The 22,553-nt window shown below is 35.1% G+C and overlaps 1 protein-coding gene across 1 annotated transcript in view; it reads left to right on the plus strand.

The window, feature by feature from the left end:
* The window catches only part of ADAMTS19 (ADAM metallopeptidase with thrombospondin type 1 motif 19), a 281,743-nt gene that overhangs the window by 131,816 nt on the left and 127,374 nt on the right, over window positions 1–22,553 (plus strand). The window contains exons 9-10 of the mRNA XM_022588714.2: window positions 19,999–20,139; window positions 21,559–21,709. Coding sequence (XP_022444422.2) covers window positions 19,999–20,139; window positions 21,559–21,709 — 292 coding nt within the window. The remainder of the gene's footprint in view (window positions 1–19,998; window positions 20,140–21,558; window positions 21,710–22,553) is intronic.

Below are 22,553 nucleotides of genomic sequence, written 5' to 3' on the forward strand. Positions count from 1 at the left end.
ATTCTCTCCATTAAATTTGATTTTCTCATTAGCTGCTCAATAACTGATCTTATATTGGAAATGTGGTCTCTGATGAGGTAAGGAGCTATGCCAGAATATGGCACATTGCTCGCTTTGTTGAAAAAGTCTTGAAATTTAAAAAAAAATCAGTTGAACTAAACTTTGTGTAGCTGATTTACATTCTAGTGCCAGCCGCTTATCTAGTTACAAATCTGTAAAAAAAACAGTTCACCTTCTGGCAGCCATTGCCCAGACCACACTTTGAAGAGCCCTGTTACATAACAGTTATTCACTCTAAGACAGTATTACATAGGAGTCACATTTGGTTGCCAGAGAGGACTGTTTTTATTTTTAGCCTGAAAGGCGGTTTTTATTTGAATTGTTTATCTCTGTCCTCATATATTCTGTGCAGTCCTTTTAGACATAAATTCTGTGATACAATCCATTGCAAATAATAAAAGTTGTTCTTTTGTACACATTTTTAGTGGTATTTTAGATTTGTTTGTTATATAAATGTGTGTGTGTATATATATATATACACGAAATATGAATATATACCATATATGTACCATATATACATATCACATACTTTTTCCTTTAGGGCCACAAATAATTCAGCCCTCTCTGTGAATTCCAACTAAAAGTAAAATAAACCCTTTAATATCGGGTAAGCTTTTACTAAAACTTAGCCCCAGGTCTTAGATATTATAAAATATATAAATTATTATGGAAATAATATTTTGAAAGATAATTGTTAGTAACATAATCCTGTGAGTATTTTTCTGACCTTGCTATATCTGGAGATTTATTGGGCAGCAAAACTTTACACTGACTTAGCACATTGAGACCAAAGACTTCTGCTCCCACCTGAGGAAGGAAGGCATTACTATTAGCTTTACTTTAGGAATGATGGTTGCCAAAGCTCACACAGCTAATAAGTGACTGAGTGGATGTTCAAAGTCAAGTCTGTCCAAATCCAAAGCCCATGTTGTTAATTACTTACTGTGCTATGTCAGAAATGCGTAAGGGTACTTCTGACTCACTTAACTTACTTCTGGGCTGGCTCTTTATTATCTATCCCCAACCTAATGTCTTCAGCCATACTTCACACTATGCTCCCTCTCATTCTCAGCACTGCAGCCACATTAGAGTTCTTACAGTGTTTCTAATGTACCATGGTTCTTCACACTGCAGGACATTGGCACATGCTACACCCTCTACATAACAAGGATGGGAATATCTTTGAGTAATTATGTCCTGCTGATCATAATTCACACATCTTATCAATAACCATTTCCTATAGTATGTGTTCTGTGTAGGTCAGTCTATTAAACACTTAATGCCACCATCTCTTTATAAATGTGTATTCATTCATCTATTCATAGGCTTTAAGCCCCAAGGGGTAATGAACCATGCCTATTTTATTATCATGAGATTCCTAATCCATTTGATAGTGCTCGGTACATACTAGGCAAACAATAAATATGTGTTAAATAAGTGAATGTTTTAATATAGTAATTATCTTAGTAAAATATTCTTATGTGTAGAATGTCAATGAAATTTTATTATAGAAAAGGTGCTGTATGCACACTCAAATTGTTTAGAGCATTTTTAGCTATTGTATGAAACTTTTAATAAGTTATTAGGTAAAGTTTTATTAAAATAATATGGGGTTTTTAAATTTATTTATTTGTTTTTGGCTGTTTTGGGTCTTCGTTGCTGTGCACGGGCTTTCTCTAGTTGCGGCAAGTGGGGGCTCTAGGGCGTGTGAGCTTCAGTAGTTGTGGCACACAGGCTCAGTAGTTATGGCTCGCAGGCTGTAGAGCGCAGGCTCAATAGTCATGGCGCACAGGTTTAGTTGTTCCACGGCATGTTCCATGGCATCTTCCTGGACCAGGGCTTGAACCCGTGTCCCCTGCATTGGCAGGCGGATTATTAACCACTGTGCCACCAGGGAAGTCCCCGTGTGTTTTTAAATATACCCAAGGCTACATGGAGTGAGACTTCATTCCAGCATGCACATGCAGAAATGATTCCCCACACCCTGGAAGTGCTCCCCCCTGAGGTCTTCCTATCACAATAAGTGGAAGCTCCATCCTTCCAGTTACTCAGCCAAACACCATGAAACTGCCCTTGAGCCCTCTCTGTTTCTCGCTCTCAACATTCTGTTCATCAGCTGTTGACTCCACCTTCATAATACATCCAGAATCTGTTTACTTCTCACTAATTCTCCTGCTACCACTCTGGGCCAAGCCAATATCACTTCTCATCTGGATTATTACAGTGGCCTCGTAAATGATCTTTACTTTTCATCCCTTGCCTCCTACAGCCTGTTTTCAATTCAGAGCCAGGGACAGTCTTCTAAAACAAAGCAAATTGCCTGACTTCTTTGCTCAAACTCTTCCAGTAGCTTCCTATCATACTGGTAAAACTCCCAACCTTTAAAATGCCCCACAAGACCTTATATAGTCTAGCCTCCTTCACTTCCAGCCTACCATTTCCCTCCTTACTAAGAGGGCTCTAGATGCATCAGCCTCTTTTCTGTAACTCAAACACATGAAGCAAACATCTACCTCAAACCCTGTACCTTTTGCTTTTCCTTCTGCCTGCAATATTCTTCTCCAGAACAGCCACATGGCTGTCTCTTTTTCTTCTTTAGTTCTCTGCTCAAGTGTCACCTTAGTGAGGCGTTTCTGATAACATGTCTTACAAATGTAAATATAATCACAGCCCCAGCTTATCCTCCTCTGCCTACTTTAATTTTCTTCATAAAATGTTTCCAGTTCAGCTGTGTATCTATCTGTCTATCTGTCCACCTATGTATCTGTCAATCTATCTGTATGTATATGATGAATTCTTGTCTCCTTAGTTCACTGTTGTATTCCCAACCTCTAGAACATGAGTACTTGCATACTTGGCACATAGTATGTACTTTTATTCAATAAATTGATTACTAAAAATGTAGAATATATAACCTCCTAAGCCGTGTAGAACAGCTGAATATATGAAAGTACTAATTGTCTAGTAGAAATGAATAAAATATTCTGCTTGAGGAAATCAGTTGTTTTATCTAAGTAATATCAAATTTACATTAGAATTAACATTATGATCTGGATTGATAGACATTGAAATCTCCCCTCCCCATTTTAAATACCTGAAAATTCCAAAGAGAGATTTTTTTTTTTTTTTTTTTTGCTGTATGCGGGCCTCTCGCTGTTGTGGCCTCTCCCGTTGAGAAGCACAGGCTCCGGACACGCAGGCCCAGCGGCCATACAGGCAGGCCCAGCACCCATGGCTCACGGGCCCAGCCGCTCCGCGGCATGTGGGATCTTCCTGGACTGTAGCACAAACCCGTGTCCCCTGCATCGGCAGGTGGACTCTCAACCACTGCGCCACCAGGGAAGCCCCATGGTGGGAGTTTTTAACACAGCTCTCTGAAACTGATAGATCAAGTGAACAGAAAGATCTATATGGAAGAGAAGAGATTTGAACAACTAAAATTATTGATCTATTGGGCAGATATAAAACCTACAGCCAATTATAAAAGAACACCTGCTCTTTTAAAACATACTGGATAGTTACAAAGAATGACCATATATTGTTTTATTCTACAATTTCAATTTCAAAAAATGAATATACAGATGAATTTTTCTGATCATAATACAATTAAGTTAAACATCCAGTAACAAAAAAACTAAGAAATTTAGAAATTTACAAGCACACTTTTGAAAAACCCATAGATCAAAGGAGAAATCATTAGGGAAACCAGAATATTCTCAGGTTTAAACAATAACAGATATACTATTTAGAAAGTGTAGCTTGCAGATAAAATAGCACATAGAGGAAAATGAATAGCTTTAAAACATACATAAAAATTTTATGATGAAATTAATGCCCTAAGTTTTCAAATTAAGATGTTAGAAAGATAACAACAAAGTAAAAAAATTAGAAGAAATAATGAAAGTAGAAATTAATGAAAAAGAAAAATGTGATAAATGTGAACAGCAAAGCCAAAATTAAATATATGAAAATGCAAGTAAAATTGACAAAGATAGGATTGATCGAGAAAAACAGGCATAATTCAACAGTATTAGAAATGAGAAAAGGAGATGTAACACAGATACCAAAGACATTAAAAAGATACTAAGAAAATACACTAAATACTTTCATGGCAAAAAGCTACAAAGAGATGAAATGGGAAAATTCTAAGAAAATGTAATGGAAGGACATAAAGCTCTATAACTATTTAAATAAATTGAATCAGCACTTTAGAATCTTTTCAAAGAAAATGCAAGCTCACACAGCAATAGCTTCAAGGAAATTTAGAAAATCTAAATTTTCTAGAATGAAGGAATATCCTCAAATTCATTATTTGAGGCTAGCATTAATATAATATGAAAATCAATAAAGGACTATTATGAAGAAGCAAGTATCAATTATTTCTTATCTGAGAATGATGCAAAAATGGCAAAGAAACATTTTCAAAATAAAGCAGCACTGTATAAATAAATGAAGTTAATACAAGAGAATAAAGTTGACTTTATGTCTGTATAGCAAAGGTCATTTATCATTTAAAAATCTTAATCCCCACATTAACAGATTAATTAACAGATTCTGATTTCTTTTTAAATTTTTATTGGAGTATAGTTGCTTTACAATATTGTGTTAGTTTGTACAACAAAGTGAATCCCTCTTTCTTGGATTTCCTTCCCATTTAGGTCACTACAGAGCATTGAGTAGAGTTCCCTGTTATATACAGTAGGTTCTCGTTAGTTATCTATTTTATACATAGTATCAATAGTGTATATATGTTGATCCCAATCTCCCAATTCATACCACCCTCCACCCTCCCCCTTAGTATCCATACGTTTGTTCTCTACGTCTGTGTCTATTTCTGCTTTGTAAATAAGATTGTCTATACCATTTTTTTCAGATTCCACGTATATGTGTTAATATACAATATTTGTTTGTAATTAACAGAAAAATTATACTATCTCAGTAGATGCAGGAAAAAATCCAATAAAATAAAATTTACTCATGTAAATTTATCAAGATCAATGGGAATCATGATTCTTAATTGTTAAATATTAGAAACATCCTCTATAAAATTAATAAAATCACAAAGATCTCACTATATCTACTTCTATATATGTACTGGGGGTACAAACCAGTACAGCATGAGAGTAAAATAAATGAAAGATGTAGGGTTGACAATGGAAGAAACAAAGCTATTTTACTTTGCAAATGATATGATTGCCTACATAAAAACACAATATAATGCAAAGGTAAAGTATGGAATTAGTTGATGAGTATAGTAAGTCTATTGGATATAAGATAAATATAAAAAACACAAAAATACAAAATATCATTAAAAAAGAGGATGCTGTTTACTGTAGCAATAGAAAACACAAAATATTTAAGAATAAATCCAACAAAAGGCAGAAAAGCAAATACCCCTATTAAAATTCATTAAATCAAACCTGTATCAGTGGAAATATACCACGTTTGTGGTTAAATGAAATATCTTACAGATGCCAGTTCTGCTGTACATATTTTAGAGGTTCATGGAAATTCCAATGATAAACTTTTATATAAGTTGGTAAATGTTTCTAACATTTATATATAAGTACAAATAGCCAAAAATAGTCAAAACATTCTTGGAGAAGCTATGAAGCTGGAGGCAAAGGTAGAAGAGGATGAGGAGGAGAATAGCATGGGAATCTTTCTCTAACGGAAATGAAGACCTATCATGAGACTATAGTAACTAAGATCTTGACATTTACACATATATTCACAGGAAATACAGTGAAATACAGAGTCATAAACAGGCCCATGCCTACTTGAAAACCTGACATCTGACCACGCTGTCATTGCAGACCAGTAAAGAAAGTTGACTGTCTATAAAAATGTGGTGGTACAATTGGTTTTCCACATGTATAAAAATAAAATTGAACACTTTCCTCAGCTCATTTCTAGAAATCAATTCCAGATAAAATAAAGACTGATACATCACAGATGAGACTTCTAAGAGAAAGTATACAAGACTGTCTTTAGGACTTCAGGACTAAAATGATTTCTACAACGGCACACACTTTGCGTGCCTTCTTCTCGAAGGTGGAAATATAAAATCTGATAGAGAAGTTGGTCATGGATCTTAGAATTTGTCTTATCCAAATTTCCTATTTGTGTGATGGTTTCCCTTAATACTTTTTTGTTGTTGTTGAAGTATAGTTGATTTACAATGTTATGCTAATTACAGCTGTACAGCAAAGTGATTCAGTTACACATATATATACTCTTTTTTTAAAATATATTCCTTTCCATTATGGTTTATCAGAGGATATTTTTTTATTGGAGTATAATTGCTTTACAATGTTGTGTTAGTTTCTGCTGTACAATGAGTGAATCAGCTATATGTATACCTATATCCCCTCCCTCCTGGACCTCCCTCCCACTTGACCCCCCCATCCCACAGAGCACCAAGCTGAGCTTCCTGTGCTTTACAGCATGTTCCCACTAGCTATCTATTTTACGCATGGTAGTGTACATGTGTCAGTCCTGATCTCCCAATTCATCCCACCCTTCCCTTCCCCCCGCTGTGTCCACATGTCCGTTCTCTACATCCAGGTCTCTATTCCTGCCCTGCAAATAGGTTCATCTGTACCTTTTTTCTAGATTCCACATATATGCATTAATATACGATATTTGTTTTTCTCTTTCTGGCTTACTTCACTCTGTATGACAGACTCTAGGTCCATCATATCTCTGCAAATGATCCAGTTTCATTCCTTTTTATGGCTGAGTAATATTCCATTCTATATATGTTCCACATCGTCTTTATCCATTCATCTGTTGTTGGACATTTAGGTTGTTTCCATGTCCTGGCTATTGTAAATAGTGTTGCAATGAACATTGGGGTACATGTGTTTCTTTGAATTATGGTTTTCTCAGGGTATATGCACAGTAGTGGGATTGCTGGGTCATATGGTAGTTCTATTTTTAGTTTTCTAAGGAACCTCCATACTTTTCTCCATAGTGGCTGTATCAATTTATATTCCACCAACAGTGCAAAAGGGTTCCCTTTTCTCCACACCCTCTCCAGCATTTATTGTTTGCAGTTTTTTTTGTTTTTTTTTTTTTTGTTTTTTTTTTTTTGCGGTACGTGGGCCTTTCACTGTTGTGGCCTCTCCCGTTGCGGAGCACAGGATCCGGACACGCAGGCTCAGTGGCCATGGCTCACGGGCCCAGCCGCTCCGCGGCATGTGGGATCCTCCCGGACCGGGGCACGAACCCGTGTCCCCTGCATCGGCAGGCAGACTCTCAACCACTGCGCCACCAGGGAAGCCCTGTTTGTAGATTTTTTGATGATGGTTGTTCTGACTGGTGTGAGGTGATACCTCATTGTAGTTTTGATTTGCCTTTCTCTAATAATTAGTGATGTTGATCATCTTTTCATGTGCCTGTTGGCCATCTGTATGTCTTCTTTGGTGACTTGTCTATTTAAGTCTTTCACCCATTTTTTAATTGGGTGGTTTGTTTTTTTAAATCATAGGACATTGAATATAGTTCTCTGTGCTATACAGTAGGACCTTGCTGTTTATCTCCTTAATACTTAAGTTATTTATATTACATAACACATTCAGATACACACACATACAATGTAGTATGTGTACACATATATATTACATATATTTGTTTTCATGAAAATATTTAATAAATTTAAAATTAGAAAGGAGAGGCCAAATGAGTATCATTTGTATAAATGGAAAACTTCAGACAATCTACTAAAAAACCTATTAGAGCAGTGAGAGAATTTTATTGGCCTGTTAAAAAACTGTGTAAAAATTGTTTTCTTTCCAATACATGAACAAGAGCCACTTGCAAACTGTAAGGAAAGAAAAAAATTTCATTTATATTGAAGATAGCAAAAAATAAAATAAAAATTAAAAAGATAAAACACCTAGGAATATACTTACAAAGGAATGTACAAGACTTATAAAAAGAAGAATTATTAACCACACAGAGTCATAAAAGTGGTATAAATAAATGGAAAGAGATTTCCTGGTTTAGGGTAGGAACAGTCAATATTATAAAATGACAATTATCTATATATAAATTAATATAATCTGCCCAAAATATCAATAGAATTTTTTTACTAGACAGCCTGATTTTAGAGTCCATGTGGAAAACTCAACATAAGAAATTTCTTGTTTAAAAAAAAAAAAAAAACACTGTGGAGAGGAGGAGGGTGAGCGCTATCAAATAGTAATACATTTCAGAATAGGTAAAGCAGTTTGTGCTGGTGCTAGAAAAAGCAGACAAGTCAATGGAAGAGAGAGTAAGAAAAAAAAAATTCCATTTATATGTAGGAAAAGATGTGGAAATGTAGCATATAATAAAAGCTGCACCTACAATCAATGGAAGGAAATGAATCATTCAATAACAAAAGTAACAGAAATCTGATTCTCTACCTTAGACATTACATTGGAACACACCAAAATGATTCTGTACGTGAGATTTTTTGTTTTGTTGGCTTTTTTCTTTTTTAGTCTTTAATAGAGAACGTTTATGATTCTAGGTGTGAAATCTAGAAATATTTAAGGAAAATTCACATAAAATTAGTGACTTGAAATTAAATATCAAGGCAAGGAAAAAATACAACAGTCAGAAGATAAATCATAGTCGGTACAAGCATTTGCATCATGTGTAATATTGACACATGACAAAGTAATATTTTCCTTAATATAAAAAGAGCTCTTAAAAATAAATTTGCAAAATGACCAAAGTCCCATTAGAAAAATGGCAAAGGATATAACCACATAGCTCATAGAGATATTTTGATGGCTTATATGAGAATATCCTAGTGTCGTTAATAGGATGCCAGTCAAACCACAAAGCAATTCTCCTTTCGACTATCAGATTACATAAATCTACACAGATGAATCCGTATTTACTCCCACTGTAAGGACCACGTGCCTCCTTTGACAAGAAAACTCTCCCTGTCCTCTTCCCTCATTTTCTCTTACTCTTCTTTCACGTCATTTCTTCAGAGAAGTATTCCATGGGTAGGTTAAATCCCTTCATATCTGCTCTTATTAATTCTATGTAGTTTTCATTCCTAATTTTTTCACAGTTGTAGGTTTACACTTGCATGATTATTTAATGTCTGTATCTCTAATTAGATTGTGTTTATTTTATTTATTTATTTATTTTTGGCTGCATTGGGTCTTTATTGCTGCGCAAGGGCTTTCTCTAGTTGCGGCGAGCGGGGGCTACTCTTCATTGCGATGCTCGGGCTTCTCATTGCGGTGGCTTCTCTTGTTGTGGAACATGGGCTCTAGGTGTGCATGCTTCAGTAGTTGTGGCACGTGGGCTCAGTAGTTGTGGCTCGCGGTCTCTAGAGTGCAGGCTCAGTAGTTGTGGCACACAGACTCAGTTGCTCCGCGGCATGTGGGATCTTCCTGGACCAGGGCTCAAACCTGTGTCCCCTGTATTGGCAGGTGGATTCTTAACCACTGTGCCACCAGGCAAGCCCTAGATTGTGTTTCTTGAGGACAGGGGCTGTGTCTTGTTTTGTTTTATGTTTGTTTCTGCTGTCATTGCTGTTTAACATTGTATCTCTCACACCTTTCATTTGTGCTCTATAAATAGCTGTTAAATGATTTTTCGATTAACAGTGTAAGTGAATGAAAAGCGTTCGTCTCTGAGGAAATAGATATTCTTATACATTTTTGAGAAGTGTGTAAGTGGGGCACTATTTTTGGAGGCCATATGCAATATTTATCCAAATTTAAATAGAAGACTGCTGGTAAATAGTTTCAGTTTATTTTCCCAGCTTTGAGTTTAGCACATGTTAAATTATAATTTAATTTGTTTTGTGTTTCTTTGCTTACTAGAATGGTTAGGTATCTCATCTTTTTCTCACTTGTTAAATTTATCCCATTACTTTAAAAATAAGTAGCCAATAAAAGTAATCATAAGGACTTGAAAATGATCACTGTCTTATATTAATGAAATAGTATTTATTTTTTGACCATTTAGTATCTGATGCCTCAGCACTTTGTTTTCCTAATTATAAAAACGGTCCTTTTAAGATAGGTTTATATTACTGAAATAATAGTATGGATATAAGGTTGTAGACAAAGTTGTTTGTCTTGAAAACAATTTACGATACAATTTTGTAATTTGACTTTAGCACATTTATGGTAATTTATACTTGTAATAGATAGTGTCAAGAAAATAAAAAAGCTCTAGCAGAGTTCTGCATTTTTAAAAGTTAAAAGAAACTGCATTAAACATATACAATTTATTTACTGATTAAGAATCTCATCTGGTAATTAGATTGCCTACTTCATAGAGATGATGAGTGGATAAAATTACATACATTAGGGAAAATTACTTATAAATTATGTGACTATAAAAACACAGAACATGTTTTCACATGGCCAAAATACTTGTATGTTTTTGGGTTTTGTTTTGCTTTTTTGAACCAAGGGTAAAAGACTAATATATATTTATTAAACTTTGGCTTAGAGACATGGCTTTTCCACTAAGTTGACAATTCAGGAGTTTCTTTGGAACTGAGAAGCTAATGAGGCAATAAATATGCAAAGTTAGCTCCTTGAAGGCAACAAATATTTGGGGCACCTGCTAAAGTTTTAAGTAATCCCAGAGTACGAACAATGTAGATGCCTTGTAATTAATAAGGCTTTGAAATCAATGACATTTGCTTACATGCTTTGATGGAAATTTTGCCTGGGTAGAACCAAGGTAGGGCCAGGTTATAACCCACTTCTTCAGACATCTGCATTTCTGTTATTGGCATCAATATTGTTATCAGTTCTTAAGTTGAGACATCTAAAACATCTTTAACTCTTTCTAGTCTTAGCTCCTTCCATAATCAGTTGTCAAATTCTGTTCATTGGTCATCTGAAATAGTTAGCCCATCTTTCCATTCCCTCTTCTGTTATTCATCCAGGCTTGGACTATTGCAGTACCCACCTCAGCGGTCTCCTTGCCTCAGCACCTAATCTTTCTAATCTATCTTACTTTCATCAGATTCAGCTTCCTGAATTATGGTTCTGATCTTCAGTTCAGAAATCTTTATTGCTCCTTACCACCTAATGAATGAACTCCAAATTCCATAGCCTTAGATTCATGACTTTTATAGATTGGTCCCAATCTATCTTTCTAACTTTATAAGCTACTTCTCTATTTCATGAATGTAAACAATCCATAATTTTCAAGCTTCATGTCTTTATTAATGCTGTTTTCTTATTCCAACTCCCAGCCCTACTGATTTATACCTTTTTCAGTTTTACTTATCCATTAAGTAAAGACAAATGTAATCCCTTTAATGGTCAAACCAAATGTAATCCTTTTTGTGAAATTAGACCTGAAAGTCCAGCTAGAAATGTATCTCCTTTTTTAACTCCCTTACACTGTTAGTTGTAAATATCACTTGTAGCTTAATTTCTAATATATACTGATTTATACTGATATTTATACACACATATACTCCCTACTAGACAGGAATCTCTATAAAACTAGGATTAGTGTCTAATACATTTTTTCTCATATTGTACCAGGTTGAGTGCATTGTATATTATAGGAACTCAAATATTTATTGTATGAATGAATAAGCATTTGTTTTAGGAATACTCACCTTTTGGACAGCCATTTTGAGATTCAGGGTAGAGAGCAGTTGGGTTCCAGAAGCAGGGAAAGAGGAATTAGTTTGGCTCAAGGAATGCAGTTGCCTTGAGTGGAAAATATGGTTTTATGACTATAAAAATACAAATATGACAACATATTTTTCCTTTCTGGCACATGCTATTTTGATTCTTATATAAAATTAACTGTGTAGAAATACAGTAGTTAAATTATACATCAGTTATGATGAGTCTTCTTTGAAGTTTGGTTACAGGCCTGTTCAGCTGTTTCATGCACATCCTGAAGGCGTGGACTTGGAAGGGACAATTCCAGAAGTTTCAGCAATAGTACTATTTAATCTAAAATTCTGCTAATTAAATAAGAAGGTAGCATATGCTCCAGGAGGTATACTGTAAGCTTAAATTTGGCTAATCTCTCTCAGCATGCCAGAGGAGTCCCTTTTAGAAGGAAATAAAATTTTTGGCTTCATTCTGCATTGATGCCCATCAGTATATCTACTATATCTTATAGTAAGTATATCTTGTAGTACAATATACTGATTAGATCAGTATACAGTATCAGTATATTGATTACATCAGCATATCTTACTATAAGAAAGAGAGGATATATTCTAAAGGGAGAGTAGACAAACAATAAGAAGTAAATAAGAAATGAAGATAAAGACAGTACATCATCTAGGACTCTTAGGATGGGAAACAGGTCAAATAACAGATTACTGTAATAGACAAAAACAAATATACTCTTGTTTCTAGAAATCTGTTGCTTCTTAAAAATTCAAAATTAATTTTTCTGTAATTAATGTTCCTTGACCCACTAAAATTGGTAATAGCAACATGTAAGTTCACTGTTTCCATATTGTACGGTTTAGAATTCCATACAGCAAAAGTCACAAGTATCTTCCTCTAGTACACACGCCTTGGTTAAGGATAGAAATTACTCAGTGGGCAGATGAGAGAAAGCATATTAAAACAACACAGACTTGGACTTGAATTCTTGTCATGCCAGCTACTCTCTGAATGAACTCTGGGCAAGTCAATCTGTCTTTACTAATTTTCTTCATTCCTAAATGTGGATAAGTTTTCCTTTCAAGGTTCATTGTTAGGTTGGTGATGCTCTAATTGCATGGCACATTGGTTGACTCATAACACAGAATGAATAATACAGAGTGAATGAATAATAATAATAATTCATTATTAGTAGTTGTATAATTATTTTTATGGATGCTTCAATGTAACAAGGAGATTTTCAGCCTCCAATGGCCATACATCTCTCTGTTCACTCAAGGAGTGCTTTTATATCCTTCAGAATTTTTACTGGATTGGCAGGAAGTGTACTTATTATGGCGATTCTTTTTTTTTTTTTTTTTTTTCTTTTTGGATGCACTGGGTCTTTGTTGCTGCGTGCGGGCTTTCTCTAGTTGCGGTGAACGGGGACTGCTCTTCGTTGCAGTGTGGCAGTGTGAGGGCTTGTCATTGCAGAGGCTTCTCTTGTTGCGGAGCATGGGCTCTAGGCACACGGGCTCGGTAGTTGTGGCTCATGGGGCTCTAGAGCGCAGGCTCAGTACTTGTGGCTTGGGGGCTTAGTTGCTCCGCGGCATGTGGGATCTTCCCAGACCAGGGCTTGAACCCATGTCCCCTGCATTGGCAGGCGGATTCTCAACCACTGTGCCATCAGAGAAGTCGAGATTCTTGTAAGACCACTTGCACAGGTTTTGTATTTGCTATTTTATTTAGACAGTGATACCAGTTAGAGTAATAAGTAGTTTGTCCAAGTTAATAATCAGAATGGGACGTAAGCCAGCAGAGATGCAGCAGCACTCCCATACCAGATTCTCTTCAAATGTAGGTTTGGACATCGTAGTGAGTAGGTGGAAGAGGAGAAAAATCACCCAACTAGTGAACAGCCATACAAGAATTGGCTTTCTGTTTGCATTTCTCTAATGCATTTCTCTTGGCAAGTGTATGGTCTAGAGTAAGGCAAGCAACCTTCCTTGAGCAGATCATCCATAGACTTTTCAGGCTTATGGTTTCCCTAAGTCAGTAAGATGCCACATTAGTTTCAACTTTCCATCAAATGTACAGAATATTTAGTTGCTCCTATGATTCTGTATTAGTTGATAAAATCTATGTATATTTATTTATTACTATTTAAGGAATTAAAAAGAAAATATGATAATTCTTATTCTCTGAACACTTAAATTCTAGGTAGTAATACTTTGTATATATTACTTAAAATTCACCAGAAATAGAAGATAGTTCTGATATTTTTTGTGCCATATATTTGAAGGTTACAAAAGTTAAGAATCATGAGAAATATGTGCTAGAATTTATTGAAGAGTCCTTTATATGGCAAGAAGGGCTTAAAAGTTAAGAATCATGAGAAATATGTGCTAGAATTTATTGAAGAGTCCTTTATATGGCAAGAAGGGCTTAAAATTTAAGTTACATTTGTAAATACAAATAAGCTGTGGAAAGCATTCTGAAAGGAAGGGACTGTACAAAACAGTAGGCTGGAATTAACTGTTCCAGTGGAAATCAGATTGAAATCAGTTTACAGATTATTTGAAAACAAGATAAAAAGTTTGGATTTTATCTTGTAGCTCATTGGTTCTCAGAATTTTAAGTAAGAATCATTGATAAAATGTGTTAAAATAAAGTTTCTTAGGTCTTAGGCCTCTTTTAATTGGTTGGGGTAGAGCTCAGGAATCTGCATTTTAACCAGCCCTTTGGTTCATTATTCACTTTTTCAGTATCGTTGCTTGCCAAGGAAAATTGAAAGATTTTACCTAGGGAACTAGTTTTTGTTAATGTTTTCATAAGGAATTAAAATAATTAAATAATTGTTTAATAAGGCAAAGAGTTAAGGCCAGGTGTGAAGGGGTTATCCAGAAGTGAAGAACAACAATCCAGAAGTGAAGAAAGTCACCTCTTGTCTTGGTTGATGGAAGTAGTGTTGGAAAAGGAGGAATGGGTGGGAGAGCTTTATGGAACGTAGAAGGACAGGATCCAGGCATCTTTTAGCTGCATGAGGGCAAGGGATGGAGTGTTCCAGCCCCAGTATATGATAAACTCCTTGAGGGTAAAAACTGGATCTTACTCATTTTTACGACCCCAACTCAGTACAGTGCCTAGCACTTAGTGTGTTCTTAACAAGTATTTTTTGAATTGCTAGATAAAACTGTCGTGTAACACACAGCAAAGTCAAAAGGAATCTCCTTTTGTACCCCTACTTTATTTTTTGACCTCTGATTTTTTATCTTGATGCTGACTTACTTTCCATTGCCTCTTGACTTACCAGTGGAAGTACATATTTGTTTTGTGCAAAGTGAAATGATTTAAAATATAAAAAGTAGTGAAAATGTCTCATATTTCTTAATGTTGGGCTTTCTTCCATGAGTACACAGGAGTGAAGTTACATCAAATCAGATATAGCCACTGAATGGTATGAAATTACGTGTCATTTGTGATAGTTTGTTTCCTTTTATAAATTAATTTTTTCTATATAATATATGGCTTTTAGTGGAAAATAAGATATTGTGACAAAATGTTTAATGTATTCAGCACAAAAAAGTTTACTCTCTTAAAATATGACTGTTGACAAATTGGATCCTTTCCAAATTACCCAAAAAATGTGAGTGAATTCATAAATGTTCTCTTCTCTGACTCTTTGAACATCAAAAGGGACCATCTTCAAAATCCAAATGCTTCTCCAGCTTTCCGCAGGATATCACAAAACTTCCTGGCAGAGACTTTTAAACAAGTTGAGAAGTTTTATAAGATAAAAATATTTTCTCAGTTGACTTGACAACCATGTACAATGTTAGTGGAGAGTTTATTTGCCCAAGGCTCTTTCTCAAAGTGAATTTAAACTGAGATTATTAAAATGTAGCTCAGTTGCACAGTGTGAGGAGAGGTGTTGCTAATGTCTTACTTCGAGAATGTTTTCCATGCAGTGCATGCGACTTGGTTATGGGACTGTATATGTGAAGGTGTGTTTCTGCTAACAGAGAGGAGACATTTAAAATTATTCAGAAAATAAACCTTATATGTAAATGGATACTTTTGATCTATAGTTTGGTGATTTAACGTTCACTTCTTTTGACCCATCAGACTGCCTGGGTCTGAGTCACAGCTCTGCTATTAACCTCAGCACCTTCCTAATCTGTAAGATAGAAGTCACGATAACAGAAACATTCTGGGGGTATTGTGAGGATTAAATGATATCATCATTGTAAATGATTAACATAGTGACTGGCGCAAATAAAGGTTCACAGTTGTTTTATTTCAAATCTGTAGGATCAGTACTAAGCAGTGTCTCCTGATAGTTCCAGATGTGTGGTTATAAAAAAAAAAGCCCTGTCCCAATTTAATGATAACTTCTGTTACAAGTTAAATAGCTTTAGGAAAATTTAACTAATGGTAAACAATGCTTGTATCACCAGATCTCTCCATGGCTGTAGCTAATTTCGTACATGAGAATCAGGATCCCAAAAGGAAGATGATCATCTGCATGAGAAGTTGTAATCTTCCCAATTTGGAAAATAACATTACACTGCTTTGGGAAAATGTCCAAATTGCTAAATCTTGGAAGGAGTCCCTCTCCTTCTCTCAAATGGACACATTATTTAAGAAGTTTTATTATTTCTGAAAAGGACCAGTTGCCTTTCAAAAATAATAGCATTTGTGTATGGTTTGAAAGACTGCACCACCACAGATGGAAGAGTTGAGTATGTTCCACATGGCAAGTGGCTGTTGTTATAACAGGGTCACCCGGCAATGTGTGCTGCAGCCAGAATCCCTGGGGGAGGTGAAACAGTGATGCAGGCAGGGGCGGCATTGGAACTGTACAGTCAGTGCATTAGGCGTCTTTATCAATCTGGGAGATTGTGGCATATTTACAATTTCTTATTTTAGTTTAACATTCAGACAAAGTAACTTCTTGCCATTATTATTTACTTGGCTTTTCTTAAATCCCCACTTTCATGAAAGTCAGCCAATACAGCAGATTGCCTTTAATGATGGTTATCTCTGTGTTTTTTTGACAAATTAGAGAGATAGGATAAAACTTCTCTGATTTACTGCCCCAGTTTAAAAAAAAAAAAAAAAGGTTATGGGTTCCTGCTATATTGCAGGCACTGTGCCAGGCATTTTATATCATCCTCATGTAACCTTCACAACCAGTCAGAAAAGTATATTTAACAGATGAGGAAACTGAGGCACATTTATTCCTTTATTATTATTTAAATTGCCTCTGGTCACATGAATAAGGGGGAGATACATGATTCAAATCTAACTCCTACGTCTTTCACTCTAGCCCTCAGTAAGTGAATTGGCCCCTACCTACTCCATTATCATGTCTTACTTTTTCTCTTTATCTTCAAAGTATGAAAACATTTTTCTTCCTGTTCTCTCTGTCAGTCATTCTATTAATATGTATTGATACAAACCCTATTTAAGGACATTAGTTAGACGAGGAAAGAGAAATATGGTGTATCATATAGGTGAATTTTTGTAACACTAAAAGTGAAGGATGATATTCAACAGTACATTTTAAATTTTATTTATATAATTTCCATAATCTTCAAGTTAGCAAACATAATGAACTTTTAATTCATTACTCTTCTTCATAAATTAATTAATTCCATCTATATCATTTTCTTCTTTCAAAAACATTAAATCTAACCATTTTGATTTAAATCTTTAGTTTATTTAACCAAAAATGTAGTTCAATAGTCTTGAAAATTTTCATTTTCATATGAGAAAATATAGGTAGTATAGTTGTAATTTCCTTTAGCAACTTCTATAACAATATTCTTTTATTAGTATTTTAAAATATCACATATATATTCCTGTTCACAAAATTTTTCTCAAAGACTATTTATTATCTAGATCATTACACAATGAGAAAAGGGAGCATTGGACTATCTTGCCATCATCTCAAACTTAACATGTGCAAAACCAAGCTTTCCTCTTTCTACTTCTTCAGTATTAACTCTCTCACAAACAGTTATTTTAATGTCCTCATTATGAGAATTCATAGGAGATTATATGCAACTTTTACTGCAATAGAAGTGATTCTGTTGGGTTGCCCAAAAAGTTCATTCGTATTTTCCCATAACCTCTTGCAGAAAACCTGAACGAACTTTTTGGCCAATCCCAATACATGCTGACTTGGTTCAACATTTAAATACCATTTATAGAGTATGGTTCCCATATGCCAGGATCTTAGAGCAATGAGTAAGTTCCTATCCTCAAGAAACTGGAGAGATAACCAAGAGTAAAAACATACAGTACAATGTAGAAAACACTGTAGTAATGTTGTTCACAGAATCCTGTGTTGGGAAAACAGAGACAGTACCCGTAGGTGAGGTGGGAGTTTAGTAAAAGAAAACCTTGTGAAAGTAATCTACGTGAATCTTGAAGATCAAGTAGAATTTATCCAGGGAAAGGTGTTGAAGGCAAGGCACTTTGGACAGGGTCAGGGAGGGAATGGACTTCAGTGGTTAGTCACATGATTCTAGAGCCAGACTCCTCAATTCAAACATCACTACTTTCCACTTTCTTGTTGTATGACCTTGGGAAAGTTACTTCTCATCAGAAGAAAGGGTATTATAAAAGTTCCTACCTCATAGAATTGTTTAATTCAAGCTTATAAGCCCCTTTTTAATGGTATATGACACAGAGAAAATGCAAGAGAATAAGGAACAACATAATGTTTGGGAAACTACAGGTCATTTGCTCTTGCTGAAAAGAAATGCAATAAATGGCTTGGAAGAAGATTAAGAAACTGTGTACCATGTTAAGGAGCTGGAAATTCCTATATAGGTAATGGAAAAGCAGACGAAAGGCAGCGCAATTGTGTTTTTAAATAGATCTTACTGGAGCAGGGCAGGAGGAAAAGGGAGAATGTTGCCAAAGATTAGAAGCACAGAACCCACTCAGAATGCCATAGTAATTTTCAGGATTAAATATTTTTATAATCCTCTTTAATAGTAACAGAAGGAATTGAAAGGAAATAACAGTTGAAAGAAATATTTAGAAAGTAGATTAGCAGGGCTTGCCCCTAACAATTAGTAAATAATTGGGTGATAATTTGGGAGAGGAAGGAATAAATGATGACCTGAAGATTCTTGGGCTAGCAAAGGCACACAAAAGAGAACAAGCGAGAAAAAGAATTCAGGAGTACATAGAGGTTTGAAAGAGAAAATATTAAGGGCAGCTTTTAGACATACTGAATTTAACAGTCTTCTAATACGTCCATCAGAAGATAAGTCAGAGTTTTAGAATAGAGTTACAACTTGGAGCAACAGATTCAGGATTCAGTAGAAAAGATGAAGATGGCCGAGAGTGTTCAGGTTTCCCAGGGACAGTTTGTGTTTTATGATGAGTGGAGGAAGACTATCTCGTGAAGCACTTGAGGAAAAATAATACTTTAATGTGTTTTCGGATTTGATAAAAGGAATGAATAAAGGATCTTTAGGCAAGAGCAAGAATCTAGTGTGATTGAATAGAAACTTACCACTTCTATGTGCTTCATACCTGCTACTATGTCAAAAATATATCTATAGATCATTTTGATACAGGTGAACTAAGCATGTTATTTACTAGATTGATTGGGAGAATGTTTTTTACTAAGTGAAAACATTGACCTTTAATATAGACCATAAAATTTTAAAAATAAATCAGTCTGAAATCTAATGTTATGTTGACCTTTAAAACTAATTTCTTGGGACTTCCCTGGCAGTCCAGTGGTTAAGACTTCACCTTCCAATGCAGGGAGTGTGGGTTTGATCCCTGGTTAGGGAGCTAAGATCCCACATGCTTCGTGGCCAAAATCCAAAACATAAAATAGAAGCAATATTATGACAAATTCAATAAAGACTTTAAAAATGGTCCACATCAAAAAAAATTTAAAAAAAAAACAACAAAAAACTAATTTCTCTCCGAATAGACCAGTGGTTGCCAAGGGGAAGGGAGGGTGTGGGAGGGGTGGAGTGGGAGTTTGGGGTTAGCAGATGCAAACTGTTATATATAGAATGGATAAACAACAAGGTCCTACTGTAGAGCAGAGGGAACTGTATTCCATATCCTGTGATAAACCATAATGGAAAAGAATATGAAAATGAATGTGTATATATATAACTGAGTCACTTGGCTGTACAGCAGTAATTAACACAACATTGTGATTCAACTCTACTTCAATAAAAAATAAAAACGAATTTCTCTCCCATTATTTTAATTATTTAGCTGTTGTTTAATTGCAAGTATAATAACAGGTTAAAAATATCTATCTAATGTAATTTTTAAATTTTATATTCCAAATCAGCATGGGGATTAATCATGACAATGACCACCCATCATGTGCTGATGGTCTTCATATCATGTCTGGTGAATGGATTAAAGGACAAAATCTCGGTGATGTCTCGTGGTCCCGATGTAGCAAGGAAGATTTGGAAAGATTTCTAAGGTACTGAGGTCACTAGCTGTTGCTGTGTCATGAATGTGTATGTGTGCCTGCTTCCTCTACCAACCTGGGAGGGTGGTGTGGCAGAGGCGGACAGCCACCAGATTAGGAATCAAGGTGCTGGGATCCACTCCTGGTTCTCCACTGACTCATGGTGTGAGCTGGGACATATTATTTAACCCACTTGTTTCTTAGTTTCCACACTTTCAAACAAGAGGATGGGCAAGGTGATTTGTAAGGTTGAAAGTTATTATAATGATAAAAAATCTTTCATAATATTTAATTGCCTCTTCAAAATTTCTTAGTGGAAACATTTTCATTGTTCATCCTTCTATATCTGTTGTTATAAAGAACCTCTTTAACAAAAGCTCCACCTTTCCACTGTGGTAGTTCTGCACTCTGAATGTTTTTTCATTAATGTCAATGCATAGTTTTCACCATTATAATAGTCCTTGATTCTCCTCTTTTCAACCTTCAACTTTGGTAATACGTAGCTTCTGCCTGGTTGGAAAAGGAAATGAAAAAAAGTATTACTGTTCTAATTTTCATGTTAAAGCCCTGTTCTTTACTTTTTCCTTCAGTAATAGAAGGGGAAGATGAAACGGTACCAGTAGATGTTATGTAAAGTCCCAATTAGTGAGTGAGAGATGCTTAAAGTATCCAAAAGTCTAAGTAAGAAATATAGGAACATCTAACTAGCTAAATTCACTACACAAATTTATTTTTCCATACCATTTAAATTGTCAAGCTAATTTTTTGTCAAATGAATATTAAAATCTACTAAAATATATTTATTACATTACTATAACTCTTTCCAGAAATATGTGCAGTAGAGTCTGGGCATTCTCTTTGTCACTGCAACAGTAGCCCCTCAGTAGGTCCTAATGAGTGCAGGATTTTGTGTAGTTGTCTTCTCATGAATCAGAACTATGATAAAATTAAATTTTACCCCATAAATGGAAGTTGTAGTACAATGTCAAGTAGAAAAATATTCACACTATTAATAGTCACTTGAGAATGCTTTCCATAGATTCCTTAAATCCCAGAATATAGTTGATTTCTTACCTTCATACATTACTTTTGGACAAGTTAGTCTCTGAGCTTCTTCATCTTATAAATATGTAAAATAATAACCACCTCACAGTGTTATGTAGATTAGCTGAGTTAATCCATATGAAAGATCTTTAAAAACAAAAAGTCCTGTTAATCTGAACTTTTTTTATTATTAGGTTTATCGTAATAATTATAAACAAATGATTCTCATACATGGGATAATTTCTATGAGCATTCAATAGAAGAGCTTATAAATAAAAGTAAGAACATATTTTAGTAGTATCGAAATGTTTCCTGTTGCTGTGTTAACTAATTATAACAACTTTTTGCGTTTAACTCAAAATGTTACACATATCTGCATATCGCCAGGTCAAAGGCCAGTAACTGCTTGCTACAGACAAATCCCCAGAGTGTCAATTCCGTGATGGTTCCCTCCAAGTTGCCGGAGATGACATACACTGCTGACGAGCAATGTCAGATTCTCTTTGGGCCATTGGCTTCCTTTTGTCAAGAGATGCAGGTAAGAGTTGTATCCAGGTAGGATTTTTTTTAAGTGTATGTTCACATCCATTATTTAGAAGTATTGATTGGGAGAGGGGAAGATGACTTTATTTTAGAGTTTGTGGCTTCAAAGCATCCCAGTATTGGAAAGAAGGATTTTCTAAGAAAAGGTTTCTGCATTTTCCCCCTAACATTTTGAAAGTGATTAGAAATAGGTGTCGGTATTTAATTAAAGCCAGGAAGGAATGACCCAAGAATTTCTACTTCAAAAATGGCACTGAAGTCAGAAAAGTTTTTGCATTATGCCAGTTCACTGCTTTTGTTTTAAATCTCTTACTTGCTTACATGGTAGGTAACCGGGTGAAAATGTCATAAAAACGATATATGAACATGTAATTTTGGAGGAAGGATTATATCTTTTAACTCTGAAAATAAATTGTTAAAAATATGTTCTATAGGAATAAAAATTAGAGAGTACATTTCTAAATAGTTAAACTAAAGGAAAAGGGTAAACGTCTGATGGTGAACTAAGCAGTGTCTTTATATTAGTATTCAGTCACTAGTTACTCTGAGAGGCCAATTGTCCCATTCTAGAAAAATCTAAAATCTGAAAGATTGAGCAAAATGACCTTGATAATTGATGTAAGAATTTAGTTCTATTTACCCTTCCTTTTTTCTTTTCTTCTGTCTTCCTGAAGCTCATCCCCTAGCTGCCCATTTCTTCCTACCTCTTTCCAATACACATACTCACGCACACTTTGTATTGCAGGCTTCAACTGATAATCATGCTTAGAGTGAATTGAGAGCTGTATTTCACTGTACCTAAGTTCTGTGATTGCCTCAAAGGAGTTTGGCTTTGTTGA

The sequence above is a fragment of the Delphinapterus leucas genome, chromosome 3 (genome assembly GCF_059928025.1).
Source record: "Delphinapterus leucas isolate spDelLeu-1000000601 "Yukka" chromosome 3, BTC_Dleu_Yukka2, whole genome shotgun sequence".
NCBI classification, from domain to species: domain Eukaryota; kingdom Metazoa; phylum Chordata; class Mammalia; order Artiodactyla; family Monodontidae; genus Delphinapterus; species Delphinapterus leucas.